The sequence below is a fragment of the Prosopis cineraria genome, unplaced genomic scaffold (genome assembly GCF_029017545.1).
Source record: "Prosopis cineraria cultivar Desert tree isolate PC_DT_omini unplaced genomic scaffold, ASM2901754v1 PC3, whole genome shotgun sequence".
NCBI classification, from domain to species: Eukaryota; Viridiplantae; Streptophyta; class Magnoliopsida; order Fabales; family Fabaceae; genus Prosopis; species Prosopis cineraria.
This window is the reverse complement of record NW_026555334.1, coordinates 34,628,233-34,646,978: the sequence shown is the minus strand read 5'-3', so window position 1 is coordinate 34,646,978 and position 18,746 is coordinate 34,628,233. Positions and strand designations below refer to the sequence as shown.

General features: G+C 31.3%; 1 protein-coding gene across 1 annotated transcript; it reads left to right on the top strand.

The window, feature by feature from the left end:
* The first annotated feature begins 615 nt into the window (after positions 1 to 615).
* LOC129306955 (CRM-domain containing factor CFM9, mitochondrial-like) lies at positions 616 to 5,571 on the top strand. The gene is made up of 4 exons (XM_054947781.1): positions 616 to 772; positions 1,955 to 2,231; positions 2,867 to 3,268; positions 3,912 to 5,571. Exons 1-4 carry the CDS (start codon positions 699 to 701, stop codon positions 4,995 to 4,997), a joined length of 1,839 nt encoding a protein of 612 aa, XP_054803756.1. The 5' UTR covers positions 616 to 698; the 3' UTR covers positions 4,998 to 5,571.
* Positions 5,572 to 18,746: the final 13,175 nt, after the last annotated feature.

Here is an 18,746-nt window from a genome sequence, read left to right as displayed (position 1 = left end):
AGTGAGTTTGAGAGGACGTCTCTTTTTGCTTCAAGTCAGATGTGCTGCCCCACACCTGTTATAAATAGAATAATGACTTTTATAATTTGCAAAAGAATTCATGATTTTATTGATGGCACCGTTTTTTCAAATGGCCATTTTATCATTTTAATGGCCCCAATATGTAGTTATTTTTGGTCAATTTATATCTATATATGCGAGCAAAATCTAAAGAAAGTCATTTCACAATAACCATAACATGAAAACGATGCTAGTTAAGTTAAATTAGAAAAAGTTTAACAGGTAGAGGGATTAAATTATTCTGAAAAAAACTGTTGACAGGTGGAAATGAGAAATTACGTGCGGATGTGACATTGAAATTTTTGTAAATTTTCGAGGACAACATAAGAATATTTGTTATTTTTATTACAAAACAAGAATTAAAAAAAAAAAGAAAATTTTCATTAGGTGCCTTCGGCAAAATTTCCCAATCTTATTAAACCCCAAAATACGTTTTTTTTTTTTAAAAAAATCTTGGGTCCATGAATCAAACCTGTGTTTCGGGCCTTTCGGCCTTTGTATGTATTGGCAAACCCAACCTAAAAGCTAAAACCCTCAGAAACCGAGCGTAGAAAACTCAACGGTGCTGGAAGAGCATGAAATCAAGAGAAAGCAGAAGCGAGTAAACTGATTCAAACAAAAAGCTCCTTAACAGGCCAATGTTTGCTGCAAGAAATTTACAGAGGCATTGCTTGAAGTTCTCATACTCTATCCTTCAATCTAATCTCTCCAAGTATGTATTTGCTGTGTCATCACTCTCCCTTTTTTACTTTTTGAACTGAGAAAATGGAAAAGAGAAGTCACAGTAATGTCACCTTGTGTCTTAGATAATAGAATTAATTGAATTCATTATGACTCCCGTCGAAGCTCGGACTTTCACAGTGATAAGAGCCATTTCTTTCTCATTTTTTTTTTGGGTGTATACCAGTTTTCGTGTACAGTCTGCCTGGCCAAATTCTTTGAGGTTGAATGGGCTTTTATCTTTCATTTGTTCAAACAAAGAAACGGATTTCGACTGTTTTTTTTGGCTGCATCTGATCCAAGTTCATAAGTTATCGTTGTGCTTTTTTCTCTTTCGCAGAATTCTACTTTTTGCCCCTGAAATTTAACTCAGGCTGTCTTCGAAATTTAATATGGTTTAACATTATCTGTATAGTTTAAAAAATGGTCCGATATCGTCATTTTCTCTGATGTTGCTGCTTAATAAGTGTTCGATTTTATGGGCTGGATTCTGACGGCATAACTCCCATCCAACATAGACCTAAACTATTCTATCTTGCTTCTTATAATACCAAAAGATCATGCTCTGTCATTTTCATCCATGCCTTATTCTGCACTCTGCAGTCTAAAAAGTATAGGTTTGAATGGGATTGAGTTACCTTGTCAGACTGTCAATGTTTTGCTCAACTAGTAATTTATGATGCCGCAATGGATGCTTCTGTTAACAATTAGAAGAATGTTGCCCTCTCTATTTTTCATACAATAAAAATCTCATGGAAGAGATTTACTTCTTGCTAAATTCAAATTTTTCCTAGTTTGAGTGAAGATGTTGATTTGTCTAGGTTAAAAGGTTCAGATTTTTTTTCCCATTTTCTTTGGATTTGTGGAAAAAATAATTTTTGCTGCTCAACGAATCTATTTTTTTTTTTGTTTCTTTTATCTTGTTAGTCTTTATTCATTCAACATAAAACTGGAAGACTGCTCAATCAATGTACTTGATTTGCATTGTATATTATGAATTTCAATTTATGAAATTGTACGGTACTTATATAATTTTATCATTCTGAGCAAAATAGAGTTCTGTAGCTTCACTGCCCCCCCGAGAGAGAGAGAGAGAGAGAGAGAGAGAGAGAGAAGGAAAAAAAAAACCTCTTTAAGCTTAAGACTAAAGCTGATTCTATTTATTTTTGCTCAGGAATGGTATATCTTTAGGACCTACATCTCATCATGTATCAAGCAAAGTAATTCAGTCAGGCAGTGAAGTTACGTCTTATTCTTATGGCAAGCCATTGAATTCATTCAATATATCATCTCGAACAATGTCAACATCAAAAGGAAGAAGTATGCGGAGCAAGGTGGAAAGGCGAATGCAGAAAGAGTCTGGTAAAACTCTAAGGGAGATTCGTAGAGCTAAAAAATTGAAAAAGAAGCTAATGACTGAGGAGGAGAGGCTTATTTACAATCTTAAACGAGTACATTATCTATCCTTTCCTACTTGCTCTGACATCTGAGGCATGCCTAAAGTTCAAGTTATAGTTTGTGTGCTGTGGACTGGCGTGCATGTCAATCAGCTATTATAATTTTAGATGCTGCATACTCTATTCTACTTTTATTTATTACTTTGCATATGGATATGCAGCTTTTAACAGAGTTGTATTACATGAGTTGCCAGATCTTAGATTTTCTTACATAAAAGGGGCAAGCTCATTTAGTTCCACAGTGACAGATTCGTACTTGTTAATGACAATTTTTTAGGTAGTTGAAAATTATGAGATGCAGGGGACCTCATTTAGGTAGCTGGACTCAGATTGATATTGAATGATCTTGTGCTAGAGATTCTCCATCTTTCTTCATTAAAAAAAAAAAAAGATATGCCATCATTAGTTTTAAATTTGTGTTTTTTTACTTTCGATTTGGATTATGCATTGCCTTTGATTGTTTGGTGATTTGCTTTTTCTACCTATATAATGATAATCAAATGGCATATTTCAAGTCTATATAACTAACAGATTGCACGTTTGTACTACTTGATATATTTTCACTCGGTTATATCCTAGCTCTTATATAATCTTTCATTTATCACCTTCCTCCCTTCCAATTATTGCAGGCCAAGAAGAAAGTAGCATTGCTCCTGCAAAAACTCAAGAAATATGAGCTTCCAGAATTGCCTTCTCCTCGACATGATCCGGAGCTCTTAACACCTGAACAGCTTCAGGCATATAAAAAGATTGGTTTCAGGAATAAGAACTATGTTCCCGTTGGTGTACGAGGAGTTTTTGGTGGTGTTGTGCAAAATATGCATCTTCACTGGAAGTTTCATGAGACTGTTCAAGTTTGCTGTGACAACTTCCCCAAGGAAAAAATCAAAGAAATGGCCACAATGCTTGCTAGATTGAGTGGAGGTATTGTGATAAATATCCATAATGTGAAAACAATTATTATGTTCCGTGGCAGAAACTATCGCCAGCCCAAAAATTTGATACCTATTAACACCCTCACAAAGAGGAAGGTAGGTTTGCAATGTCTTGTCTATTTATTTATTTGAGCTACACCACTCTACTTCGACATCTATAATTATATCCCAACCTATTATGTTATCTGCAGTGCTTAAGTTACCCAGAGGTTGACTCTACAAATATGAATTATTTGCTTTAGGCCTGAAGTTATTGAACAATATGTAGTAGCTTAGCACTGTTTGTTACCCTGGAAAAAGATAAAATTCTTGCCTGATTTTTAGAGTTTGTGATGGTAAGATAGCCAATACGAATGAAGTTTCTAAATAGATGTAGCTAAAAAAAGAGCAATTTTCTTAAACCATCCCGTACTTGAACCAAATAGGTGCTGAAGACTGTGTGAATGATTGATAAATCATGGAATAATTTAATTGAGCTTTCTCTTTTGGAGAAAGCCCAACCTCTCTTAAGAGGTAATGCTCTCCATAAAATTACCCTAAGTGAAATGATCATATTTTCCATAGCCACCTAATGAATATATTGACATGTTCGAATGTGATCAAGAGACTAAAGACCCTGCTTAGTTTTACTGTAATAAACACCTATTTTTCCATTCTCCATTATGGTCTCCAGTTGTGATGTCCGTTACTGCAAGAATTTGATTTTTGCATAAGTAATATATTTGTCTGTCGCATGCAGGCTCTTTTTAAGGCCAGATTTGAGCAAGCTCTTGAATCTCAAAAGTTAAACATAAAGAAAATAGAGCAGCAGCTACGGCGGATGGGTGTAAATCCTGAGGATCCAGCTGCCATGGCCAGCATCCAGAGAGTTGCTTCAACATTCTTCAATGCTATTGACAAGAAAGAAGGGAGCCCTTATGTTTTTCATGAAGGCAAACTGTCAGCTAAAGAAACTGTTGAAGATTTGGAAGAGCCAGGGCCTTCTATTGATAGTGACCAGGAAGAGCTAGACCGATTCATTGCCGAGATAGAAGAAGCTGCAGATAAAGAATATGAAGCTGAAGAGGCAAAAGAAAAAGAAGAACTTGGCAGAATGAGGTATTGGAACAGAGAAGAATTTGGAGGAAGATTCAGAAAATTTGATGTTTCTGGAAATGATGATCATGATGATAAGGTTAGAGGTTCAAGGTTTCGGCAGACTGCGCATGCTAAGCAGCAGGCTAGTGATAGTGATGTTGAAAACAATATACTGTCTGATGATGATGATGATGATGATGACTATGATGGGGAGTGGCTTGCCGATCCTGACAGTAATTCTGATGACTTTAGTGAGGCTAAAGGCAGGTCCAAGGTCAGTAGGGTGGACAGGGAAATAAGAAATAACTTTGGCAAGACCCAAGGTAACGGAAGTTCAAATAGAGACGAAGGTGAACTTAGGAGAAATTCAACCATAGATGATTCTGAATCGGAAAGTATGTTCAGTGATCTTGACAATGCAATGTGGGAGTCTGACGAGGAAGAAAATGAATCATCAAGAGAGTCAAGTGTCAGCGGTGAGCACAATAGCAACTGCGAGGACAAGCACGCATATCATACAAAGAGACGCAGGAGAAATGGTGTGAGGCATCATGGGGTTGGAGGTGATGATTCTGATCAAAACTGGGATGGGTTTGATGTTCCCAGAAATGTGAGGGGGAAGCAAGGTAGGATAGGAAGAGCTGTCATAAACCAACGGTCGCTGAGTTTAGAACCTGGACCCGAAGATATAGCTGGTGATTCGGAAAACAGGCTGTGGCATTCATCAGATTCTGAGGAAGAGTTTTAGACCCAATTGGAGGGTCAGTGGGGATAGAGGGGCGGAATGCTGTTAAAAATAACGAGCCACAAGAGAGGCCCAAACGAGGAAGATGGGGCTTGGGACAGTGACTAGCCCGTTAAGTGTCAGACCTTCATTCCATAGATTTTGTATGGCAAACTGGCTTGGACAAATAATGGGTCCAAAGTTAAAAGAGCACGCAAGCCCTTCGTGTTTGGGTTACTCAGTTGGTCCCTATGTGGTCGAGAGCTTGCCTATCCTTCCGGTAAAACAGTAAATACCGTCTACGGAGATCCTTCGTGCATTGACACTTGGATTTAGAAATGGAATATCTGAGAATAATGTGTTTTTTATTGTTTTTGACGGTGAAGGAGTTGAAAGTTGAAAGAGATGTGGGGTTTTATTTGTATGTGGAAAATGGAGAGTCCTCTCACCCTTAGTCACGCGTCAATGGTAGTTTAGTTTTGTGAAGTCAAGCAAAAATGGATCCGCCACTTGCAGAAGACGCTTCGTTTAATAGCAACGACCCATTGTTATGCCCTTAATCCACGCGTCAACGGGCATGCAGCCTATAATTTGTGAAGCTCAGTCTTGTTCTATTCTAGCCTTATTTTGATTTTCAAAATATGTTTAAGATTTTAGAATGCTCTCCAAAATGCTTCAAGATATACTATTTTGGAGGCGTTTTGTCGTTAAATTAACCTCCTTAAGATATTCTAATACGTAATTATTAATTAGCACATTCAGATCCTCAAAAAAAAGTTTCGTTGACGAATGAGTTAATAGTTAATTTTTGATGTGTGTATGCGCAAGCTTTGGTGATTGTCAATTTATGATTTGAACTTGCTTAATTATTAATGAGTTTCTATTTCATACATGTTGTCACTTAAGGAAAATAAAGTCATCACTTAAAATAGATAATTCATGGATGAACAATTATGTTTGCACTTGTTTATGATATAGTCCTTCCAAATTATTTCATCTATATTAAATTATAAGACATTTTTAAATAAAATTTTATATATCAATAAACTTAATTAAATACACTCAACGACCTTATTTTTTCAAAAAAAAATATAAAATTTTTAAAAATACCTTTCATTTAATATACTTAAATCTACACTTAATTAGTATTAAATAAAGAGAGAAAGGACAATATTAAAATAAGATTATTTAATCAAATCTTAATTTTTTCAAAGTATTTTATATTTTTGGGACAACAAATTTCTTCCAAAAGTGTCTTATAATTTAGGATGGAAAGAGTGTAATATAAGACATTTTTTAAAAGTCTTGCTTGATTTAAAATATAAGCATTGGTTAACTTCAATAATTATTTTTTTAGCTATACTTGTACTTTATTTGTTACTTTTTTTTTTGAAAAAAGATGCATTAAAATTTTAATTATTATTATCAAAGCACTTATATAGAGTATTTAATAAAGATAAAATTAAAAAAATATAAATTTTTAATAAATTAAGGTTTCAACCAACATTTTGTTAAAACTGTGAATTAGTTACAAATACTCTATATTTTGGTCTAGAGAGAGTGTACTCTTTCCATTTCATATTATAAGTATTTTTAATTGAATTACACTCTCAATAAGTTAGTTAATTATTTTTAAAATTATATTTTCTTTTCATGTTATTCTTTATTTAATAAGATGTTTTAATTAGAGAATCTTATTAATCACACCCCTTAATTAAGGATATTTTTGAAAAATTTGATTAATTTCTCTGATCTTATTTATAATGTAAAAATAGAAATTTTTTTCTATTAATAACTCACCTCATTAATTTTCATTATAAATTTTTATATTTACCTTTCTTTGAATGTTAGAAAGAAAAAAGATGTCATTAAAATATGTATATTTAATAAAAATAAAATTAAAAAATTATTAAATTTTTAAATAAAATTAATGAGTTTTAAGGATATTTTTTAACATATTATCACACAAAAAAGTGCTTTGTATTTTGGAAAGGTAAGTATTAAAAAAAAAATTTGGCTGTAAAATTTATGGAGCACTCCATCATTTTGATTGAAACAGGTACAAATATAAATCATTACCACGTGCTGAAACAATGAGTGGGTTTAGCCACTTTCATCAATATGAGAAAATTGACAAACGGATTCCACAAGAAAAGGTCCTAAAACTTAGCACGGTGCAAAAGAGGCGTAATTATTGAATTTTCAATAGTCAAATTTCACAGCGTTAAATTTGCAAAAAAAAAAAAAAAAAAAACCAAAAAGGAAAGGCAAGGAAGTCGCTCTGCATTTATCCGCCGGACGTGTCCTCATCGATCAATATAAATAGATTAATGTGTATGTAGTAAAATTTTGTAAAAGATTTTATTTAATATTTATAAAGTGAAAATATAACTCTAAATTTTTACACTTTACTTAAATTAAAAAATTAAAAAATTAAAAAATAAAAATTTTTAATATTTAAAAAAATATATAAATTTATAATAAAATTTAAATGAAGTATAGGGATTTAAAATTATATTTTTTTAATTTATAAATTATTAAATGTTTGATTGGTTTTACAAGCAAAATCTTATCCAACAAAACATCTCCAGAAATTGAAGAACCATCCACCATTCAATGTGGATGGAAGATACTAAGAATTCATTTGAATACATAACTTTTAACTTTTAAAATGTATTTTTACATTTTTTAAATGTAGAATGTTGCTTGGGATAATTTTTCTAGAATTTTCATTGACCCTTTTATGAATCATCCGCAGCAGGCCTCGTAAAATTGTGTACTTCTCGTGAACCTTTTCAATTTGAAGTAACTATTTATATTTCTATCTCAAATATACAAAATTATTATTATTTAAATTAAAAATATAAAAAAAATCATTAAAAATAAATTTAAGCAGTCTAAATATAAAATATTTATATGAACGTATTCCTTCCAAATATAGATCTAACCTCGTACAGAAACGTTTGACAAGGTCAAGTCCACAAGATCCTGCGAGAAAATGAAGGGCAGACGCGTAGAGCTTAAAATATCGATGTTCGGGGAAAAAAATAATAATTTAATAATTTAATTAGAATCATTCTTACAATTAACTAATAGAACCAATATAATCGTGACATATGGCGTAAGTGTCAATGGATTCTAAAACTTTAAACCTCCTTATCCATTCAGGCCTAAAACGAGAGCTTCCTTATTTGGTGCCTCACATGTTCATTATTTATTTAGATTATCCAGATTATTCTTTACTAATTAAAAGAAAAATAGAATCACATGGAATTTTTTTTTTCATATTTATTAGGATTTTAATTCAATGTTATTTGGGACCGAGGGACATGTATTCCATAATTTCTTGAATATATCTTTTTTTTAGAAAGAAAGGGTGAAAGGGCTTTCGCTTTCCCATTTTGCCCAAAATTATTAAAAGAAGTACAAACACGTCACCTGGATAATTGAAGCAGCCAAATGGCATGGAATTAAAAAGCAAGGCAGCTATTGCTTACCACAATAATTTGAGAGATCGAAATGACCAAGTCTCCCTTTTTTTTCTTTTTTGAATGATCTCTAGTTTTATTCTCATGATTTGTACTTATTCTAAAATGAGTTATTCTGCAAAATTTGTATTGCATATATTCATATAAGAACTGTGTGGCTTCTAATATTGGTATTGATTAGGTTTCATTGTTTATGATTTAATTTACTATAAATTATAATTGTTAAGCTATAATTAAAAAGGTATTCATATGGTCTATTTATAAGATAAATAGAGAATATTAATTTTAATCTTATTTATAAAACATTAATTTTACTACTTTCTAGTTCATTTTTATTATTATGTCTTTATTAATTGCTGAAAAAATTATTTAAAATAATTCTTTTTACTTTTATTATAAATTTAGAGGTAAAACCTTATTAAAATTTAAGATAAAGTGTATGAAAGTTAATTTTTTTAAAATATGATAAAACAAACTGAAAGCAACAATAAATATGATTTCCTAAAATATATTTCATAAAGGTAACAATAAAATTGAGATGCCGTGGGGCATATGACCAATTGAAAGGAATTGGAGTGCTAGGGCTGGCGGATAAAAGCATAGCTTCGTGGAAGGGGTAAAAAGTAGGTACTTGACCTTGTAAGAGTCAACAAAATAATTAAAGAGGGCATTGAAGAGTGAGACACACAGTTGGTGAAATCTTCAAGGGAGAACCACATCCGTGCCAACATGTTGATTTGAATTTGACAACTGACCTAATTTCAGTAACTTGATGAGTATCTCAACTATAACATTTAAATTTTATTAATACTAAAAAATTATTAAATATATTTTTTATAAAAATTTAAAATAATACTCACTTTCAAACTTTTTTTTTATATATATTATCTTTTTAAAATATTAAAAATTTTGTATTTTTGAAATATTATATCTGAAATCTTTAAAAATTATTTGATTAAATTAAATAATTATGATACTCATTGAGTGAATAGATTTATATCACTTATGAGATTTAAATCCCAGCTTACACTATAGTAGAAAGTATCTTTTAAAAGTTCTGTTTAGCTCAAAATAAAATATTATTTAGTTCAACAATATCCTTTTTACTTATTAATTTTTTTAAAATAATGCATTGAAATTTTAATTATTACTATTAAGGTATTTATATATGATATTTAACACAGATATAATTGAAAAAGTGTAAAAATTTTTAAGAGATTAAAATTTCAATTAACCTTTATTTAAAATTGTGAAGTAATAATTATCAGTATCTTATATTATTTATTATGGTCTAAAGGAAGTAATTCTTAAAAGATTTAAGTAACAACAGTTAGGTTCTGATAATCATTTTTTTTAAAAATAAATTAAAAATATTAATTTAAATAATTAAAAATTTATAAATAATTATAATAACTATAAATTTATGGAATAGTAAAAAAGTTTGACTTAGATCTGGAAGAGTCTGACAAAGTAATTAAAGAGAGCATTGGAGTGAGACACACACACATGTGGGAATAGAGAGAATGCTTCCTTAAATTATATAAGATATTTTTTGGCCAAAAAAAATTATATAAGATATTTTTAATAAGTCTTATAGTTTAAAATATATTTTTCTAATTTTATATATAAAAATTTTTTTATTCTTAAATATAAAAATTTTTGATATATTTTTTAATGAATAAATTATTATACCTTTATTAAATTAAAAAAATATAAGTACTCTCATCAATTTACTTTAAAATAAGAGATTCATTTTTATTTAAATAATTAAATGAAAAAATTAAAACATTGATATATTTTTAATTAGACAATCAATTTTTATTGATTTATGTAACTCAATTGAAAACATTTTATATATAAAGATAAAGGGAGTAAGACATTGCTTCTTCCAGATCATAGTATAAATTATTATTAATTAATTTATGTTTATCAAGAAAACTTGATTAAGACTTTGATTTTTTTAAAATTTTCAAATTTTTTAATTGTACCCTTGAGTATAATAAATGTAAGATTTGACTTATTTAAAACAATCACATTAATTACTCAATAAAATAAGGTTTAATTGAATATATATATGTATATATATATATTAAATTAAGCAAAGCTTTTAAAAAATAATTTATATGATGGTCGAGAGGAAGTAAGTAATTTTTATAATCTTTTCAAGAATATCCTTTCATTTATACTCTTTTTAAATAAATAATACATTAGAATTTTAATTGTTATTATTAAAACATTTATATAAGATTTTATTGAGTATATAATTGAAAGATATAAATATTTTTTAAGAGATTAAGATTTTATTTAACTTTTGTCAAGACCTTTGAGGTAATTATCAATGTATTATATTATGGTTAAGAGGGAGTAAGTCTTAAAAAATTGAACTGATAGTAGTTAAATCTTAACAAAAATTTCTGAAAAATAAATTAAAACTATCAATTCAAACTATCATAAACTATCGTCTGCTCGCTGTGCGTTATACACTTTTGAAATATTAACATTGACTAAGGCCTTACCGTATGTACACTCTCATTTGCCTCATTCACAGCAGTTAATGTTTCTCAGCGTAAATAAATTTCACCATACAACAATGAAAGCAAACATGTCACACTCATAAAATTACATGAAGCAAAGATGTAATAGCCTCACCTCAAATTTTGAAGTATCTCTATATGGACAGCATTAATTGTACTTAATTTTGGATTGTTATTTTTATCATAAACAAGTATCTTCAATCCATCAATACTTCTAACTTTAAACAAAGCAACATATAATTGTTCATGTATGTACATTAACTTTAATAGATATAAGTCAAGAAAGGGTAATCGGAACTTGTCTTTTCTATATACGAAATAGCTACATATTCTGAGAAGGATTCACATATATTTTATGTATCAATAACTTTTGCACTATTTTGAAACTATTGAAGGTTATTGCCTCAATAACATTTTTTCCAAGCTTATTAATTCAAAAAATGTTGGCATTACGGAGGTAAATCACAAGCTGCTTGAGTCATGCCTGAAGACACTGTCCTCAAAAACTATTCTAACACACAGATATGACGGACCAACAATTCTCTAGGATTAAATAAGCACTTCCTGCAGGAGCCAGGAAGCAAAACAACAGAACTAAAAATGCCCTGAAAGCTCTAGCTAGTTGATCTATACACACCCATGACTATATATAGGCCGAAGATAAAGACATGAACATTAGCTCATAATCACCAGATTAAGGCTTCGGTTAACACGCACAAAACACCATTAATCTGGAGCCGTTTGCAGATAAGGGTATTTAAGAAATTAACTAATAAAATCAATTTTCAGAAGTGGTTTAATACGCAAAAACTGTTAAGGCTTCAAATTCAAATTTTAACAGCAAAAAATTGAGGTTTTTTGAGTAAGTTAAAAATAATTATTAATTTATTTATTTTGTAAAAATAATCCAGTAAAAGGAACCCAGTGCCTCTTGAACTTGCCCAAGGGGCGAATCGTTTGATTTTAACTGTGATTGTCCTGAGTTGGCTTGTTTCGTTTATGTGAGCCTACTTCTCCTCTAAGCCCATTTTATTAGCCCACTTCATTCCTTAATATTTATATACTAGGAGACTTCTTCATTTAGGTAATGTGAGACTTTTGACACACACACAACAATCCCCCACATATGTCAAAAGGATCTACTATCATTTGAGTTATTCACACAGAGGATAATCACTTTGAATTTGGTGTTTGTCGACTTGAATCAAATCTAGACTAATAAAACTTAACACATAAAAAAGTCGGTGTAACTTTGTTGTTAAACCAACAGATCTTGAGCGTGTACTAGAGGTCTTATTAATCAGATTATATCTCCACAGTCTTTGCTATTAACAATGATTTTGCACGTTATTGGCCATGCGCATGCCTGGTTTTAACAAATGCTCTAGAGATTTTGCCACAATCTCATAGGAGCGGCCCCACTCCATATTTGTATAGGTGTTTTCATTAAGTGTATTTGCAATGAATACACCATCCATAAGGATTATAAAAACATTAAGAGCCTCTACCCAACCTCCGTTCAATGTATTCTAGCACTTACTCAAATCATAAGAAGGGACAAAACTTCAGTGCTAACAAAACTAACAAGTAACTTGTTCTTATCCATTGAACCTTCTACATGGGATCTCTAATCACAAAGGTTGGGTTGTCATCACATTTAATTTCAAACAAGTTTCAGTCCCATTCCCCTCGACATTTCAATAATAAATTTCTTCCCTAGGGACTTAGTTAATGGATTCACTAGATTTAACTTTGATCTTACATAATCGATTGAGATGACCCCATCTTTGAACAGCTGCCTTATAATATTATATCTCAATCGAATATGTCTACCTTTTCCATTAAAGGTCTTATTTTTAACCATTGCTGTTACAGACTGGCTATCATAATGTCAAGACATTGATGTTATAGGCTTTTCACCTATTGGAATACTCGCTAAGAAGTTTTTCAACCACTCAGCCTCAATTCTAGCCAGCTTTATGGCAATAAATTCAAAATCCCCTGAGGATTTTGTGTTGATTGTCTGTTTTGTAAACTTCTAGGTTATTGCACCACCACCAAGAGTGAATATATAACCACTTATAGATTTTGTCTCTTTTGAATCCAAGATTCAATTAGCATTATTGTATTCTTCTAATACAGCAGGAAATCTACTATATAATATACTATAATTCATGATTCCTCTCAAATATTTCAAGACTCTCACCAGAGCCTCCCAGTATTACTGCCTAGACAGTGGCTATATCTACTCAATCTGCCTATAGCATAAGCTATATCAGGCCTAGTAAATTTATCAAATGGAACAGATTTCCAATAATCTGTACATACTTAGATTGAGCAAATGGGTCACCCTTGTGCTTTTTTAATTGCATACTTGAATCATAAGGAATACTTAGTAGAGTATTTTCAAGATGTTCAAAATTTCTGAATATTTTCTCAACATAATGTTCTTGGAAAAGAAAAATTCCATTTTCATTCCTTATGATATTTACACCCAAGATTACCTTGTCTTCACCTATATCTTTCATATCAAAATTTGAAAAAAGAAAATTTTTTTTCAATAACAACATACATACTAGAGCTAAAGATTAGCATGTCATCCACATACAAGCATATAATAACACAATCACTATTCACAAGCTTTGTATAAACACATCTTTTCATTTTAACAGTAGAAAATCCACCATTTGTCAAAACCTGATCAAGTTTCTCATGCCATTACTTAAGTTCTCATTTTAAGCCATACAAAAACTTGACAAGTTTATAAACTTTATTTTCTTCCCCAGGAATCACACATTCTTCAAGCTGTACTATATAAATTTCTTCTTCCAAATCGCCGTTTAAAAATGTTGTTTTAACATTCATTTGGTGAATAAAAAACTTGTAAATTAAAGTCAAAGTAATAAGAATTCTTATTGAAAAAATTCTAGTCACAGGAAAAAATGTATCAAAATAATCAATATTTTTTTTTGAGTAAAACCTTTGACCACAAGCCTTGCTTTAAATTTATCAATTGAACCACCTAAAAAATATTTTTTCTAAAAAATCCATTTACACCTAATAACCTTAGCTTCTTGGGACAAGTGTGTTAAAACCCAAGTTTTATTTTTCCTTAAAGAATCAATTTCAATTGTTTCTTTTCAAAATTTGGCATCAGGAGAAGAAATAGCTTTATAAAAATTTAACGTTTCATCTTGCACTAAATGAGTGAAAAATTATCTCCAAAACTTATTTTTTTTCTTTACTTTTTACTTCTCTTTAAAACCAAAATCCTCATTTAAATTTTATTTAAAACTTTAAATTCTTAACAAGTTTAGAAGCATGCTCAATTTTTAAGGAAAAAATATGTTCAAAAAATTTAGCATCCTTAGTCTTTACAATTGTATTTTGATCTAAAACATCACTTTTTAAAACTAAAAAGCGATAAGCTACACTTTGTTCAGCATATCCAATAAACATACAATCAAAAGTTTTAAAATTAATTTTTCTCTTTTTAGGATTAAGCAATAAAACTTTTGCAAGCCACCCCTGCACTTTCAAATATTTTAAATTTGGGGTAAATTCTTTCCATAACTCATAAGGTGTTGTCTTTATTTCTTATGAGGTATCCTATTTTGCAAAAAACATGCAAACAAAATAGCTTCACCTCACAAGTTATTAGGTATAGAAGAACTCATAAGCAAAGCATTCGCCATTTCTTTTAATGTTTTATTTTTTCTTTCTACAACACCATTAGACTTGAGGGAATAAGGAGGTGTTTTCTCATGTACAATACCTTCTTTTTCACAAAAATTATTTAACAAAACATATTCTTCACCTCTATCAGATCTAACTCTTTTAATCTTTTTGCTTAGCTGATTCTCAACTTCTGTTTTGTATGAGAGAAATTTTTCAAAAGCCTCACCTTTATTTCTTAATAAGTATACCATAATATATCTTGAAAAATTATGAATAAAAGTAATATAATATTTTTTATACCTCTAGTCATGATTTGTTTTAAATTATCTAAATCATTGTGAATTAAAGATAGTAATTCAGATTCTCTTTGATTAGAAAAATGAGGTTTTTTACTTTATTTAGTTTCTGCACATACTTCACATTTTCTAAAATCATTGTTTTTAATTTCAAAAAGTAGTTCAAGTTGTCACATCCTATTTATATAACCTTTACTAGCATGTACTAGTTTAGCATGCCACAAATCAAAAGAATCAATCATATAGACAGGTATATACTCAAAGGATGCAATCTTATTCAGTTCATCAACATTCAAAACAAACAGTCCCTAATTACAATACCCTTTCTCCACAAATGCATTATTCTTTGTCATTACAATCTTGTCAGATTCAAATAACACTTTAACTCCAGCTTTCCCTAATAGAGCAACTAAAACTAAATTTGCTTTAACTTCAAGCATATGCAGAACATCATTCAGGGCTAGAGTCTTTCCTGATGTGAGTTTTAAGACCACTTTTCCTTTTCCTTGAACTTTAGCAGTTTGGAAATCAACAAGGTAAACACGGTCTTTCCCTTCCTTTACAAGATCATAGGAAGTAAATATTTTTCGCTTAGCACAAATGTGCTTGGTAGCCCCAAAGTCTACCACCTATTTTTTCACATCAAAAATCAAGGGAGCTTGTGACACACTTGCAGCAATGATGTCATCATCACTCTCATCATCTCATTGTACCAAATTTACATTTAGTTTCTGAGGCTTATCATGATTCGCTCTCTTCTACACTATGCTACAGAATGTCCTAGTTTACCACAAACAAAACAATCTCTTTTTTTCTAGAAAGAGGGGTTAGAAGCACTGGGTTTATAATCAGATTTTCTATTCTTTTTGTCTTTAGTTTTAGGGTTTTACCTCTTATTGTGAGGCTTTATCTCTACCATATTGACTTTAGATGTCATCTTTGTGGTTTGAACTACACGTACTGCCTTACGGTTGTTGTCTTTAATGATGATGTGAGTGATCAGGTCAGTCAAGGACAGCTGCTTCTGTTTGTGTTTCAGCTGACGTTTGTAATCATTCAACGATTCTGGTAGCTTCTTAATTAGGATTCCAGCAACGAACTTGTCTAGAAGGTTGATGTTTTTAACACGAAGCTCTTCCAGTAGCTTGTGATATTCATTAATTTGCTCCTTCACATCCTTATTCTCAGTTATCTCCCATTTGTAGTAGTTTCCCATAATGAACTTTTGTTTGCTAGCATCTTCAGTAGTATACTTTGTCACTAGAGACTCCCATATCTTACAAGCTTTCTTGTAGACACAGTAGACATCGAACAAATCATTAGATAAGATGCTAATGATAGTGTGTTGGTATACCTTTATTTGCATGAGTCCATGCAACTCTCTGGGCTTGGTCAGCATCAGCAGGAGGCTCAGATTAAGTAAGAGTAGTAGCTACACCATGCATGTCAAGAATGGTGAAGACTCATTCCTGCTAGCGTTTGAAATTCTTTGCCATCAAAGACCTCTGTCTTTGATATGTCTGGGAATGGCCTTGACAGTAAGACGGCAACAGCAGCAGGGATGAAGTAATCTCTAGCAAACCACCAAGTACATCTTCGGGAGAACATTATTAGCACCATTGGACGCTATTCGATTTGAATAGTTCTTAAGATTGTTAGCGATATGGAGGTAAATCACGAGCTGCTTGAGTTATGCCCGAGGACACTGTAACATCCTGAGTTTTAATTCCCTGATTAATTAAACCTAATTAGGGTAATTAAGTAAATTGAAATGGTGTGTGGCCAAAAGGTCTAATAATTATATTTGATGCTATTTTAGCCCTAGTTATGGGTCCGATATCGAGGTAGGCCACCCATGCATCGAAACGAGAAGAAAAGGAAGAGTTGAAGTTGTTGTACCACATGCTACGGTGCATAGATCATCTATCATGGAATACAGCCATTTTTGAGAGAGGGAGGACCTCTCTGTGCCATGCACTGCAGTGCATTGTGCATCCGCGATTGCACATGGCCATTTTTTACACTTTATCAGACGCAAAATGAGATAAAAAAAGAAAGAAAAGAAAAGAGAGAAAGGAGAGGCATGCAAATGCTCTACTAGAGTTTGCTTGGGGACTAATTTGAGAGTATTTTGAAGGCTATAAATACCCAAGGTAAGTATTATACTTATTAATCTCCCATTTTCTTCCATATTTATGAGTTTATGGTTAGAGTTTGATAATAAAAGTGGGATTTCAGTCCATATAGGTTATGGGTTTGAATTTATTGATTCAAATGGAGTTAATGGAGGTAGATTAGAATATTTAAAACCTAGTATGATGAGTTTTGGTGTCTTGAGTTGTTGGGCACCATAAATACCCGAAAATCTCATTTATTATAAGTGGTTGGAAGTTTGTGATGTCATTAATGGGAATTTAATGGCTTATTAATGCCATTGGGGGCTAAAGGTAATTATTAAACCCAATGGTTAGGCTCCACCTCTTGTAAAGTGAAGGTTAGGCAATTTAGAAGTAGAGATTGAGGGTTCAAATGTTTGAGTTTGTTATGTTAATTGAATTCAACTTGGTTGATTGTAGTTTTGGCTCTTGGTTACTTATTGGAGTGGAAATTCAAACTTGGAAGCTAATTGATTGAGAGGTAAACCTTTGACTTCTTGAAAGTTTGAGGTAACCAAGGAAAAACTCTACTTTGGATAGTTGTATGTTAATTGATTGTTGAATGTGAATGGTAAATGTTACATGCATAAGATTGATTTTTATGTAAAACTATATATTAATTTTCGATGAGTGTATGAAAATTTGATTGAGCATAATGCTATTTTAGCTTGAAATGCAAAATGCAAAGTCAAAAGGATTTTACTATGAAAATGCTTATGTTTTGAAAAATGAACACAATGATGAGTAGAGATATTTGTGTGTTAGTAATGAAATGAATTTTAAAAAATGATGAAAATACATACTTGGGTAACACAAGGCCATGAGCCCAATATGGTGGTTGTAAAAGTGAGTAAATGAAAGCAAAAAAGTAAACTCAAGTGAGTAATGATTATGGCACGATTAATGGCAGGAGTTTGCCTATGGATTTGGGAGTAGAGAAAATTTATATGATAATTAGGTTGCCCTTTGGTGTATGGGAGCTATAGCCTTGTCTCACTGTTTGTCGAAGGACTGTCTCATAGTTTGTTGAGGGATTAAAACTTAGCTATCTCCACCGGTTTAATGATGAGAATAGTCTAGGGTATGAGACAACCTAAAGATTCAAGAATAGGGGAAGTTGTGGTCTGAGAGTGAGTCCTGTGATCTTTGGTCGGGTCATATCTCACGATTAGTGAGTTTAGATAGTCTAATCATACGAACGGAGCCCTAATCAGTGTTATAGCCCACATTTTCAGTTTGAGGAAATAAGGAGTATATAAGGTTGGAAAATCATTGCCTAAGTAAATATATGACATGTTACACGTGCTAAATGGTGGCAGGTTGCAAGAGTACGGGTCATGTCACATATATAAGAATATGGTTACAATGCACCTAGTTACGTAAGTTAAAAAGCTATATAGTGAAAAAAGGTAAATTATGATACATGTGAGTGTGATTTGCAATTTTTATCTCCTTATGCATGTATTTATTTTATAATTAATATATAACTGCATAGGGTAGGGTTAACCTTGGTTACTAAGCGGCTAAACTCACCCCTCTTATTTAATACTTTTCAGGCTCTAACTCTGGTGTTGAAAGGGAGAAGACTAAAGAGGCAGGGAATTAGCATATTTCTACTATA

Bases quoted from the DNA above. Each gene is read 5' to 3' on its own strand.
- LOC129306955 (XM_054947781.1), top strand. From the start codon at position 699: ATGTTTGCTGCAAGAAATTTACAGAGGCATTGCTTGAAGTTCTCATAC. The intron at 2,232-2,866 runs GTACATTATCTA...CAATTATTGCAG, and splicing joins TTATTTACAATCTTAAACGA to GCCAAGAAGAAAGTAGCATT. The intron at 3,269-3,911 runs GTAGGTTTGCAA...TGTCGCATGCAG, and splicing joins ACACCCTCACAAAGAGGAAG to GCTCTTTTTAAGGCCAGATT.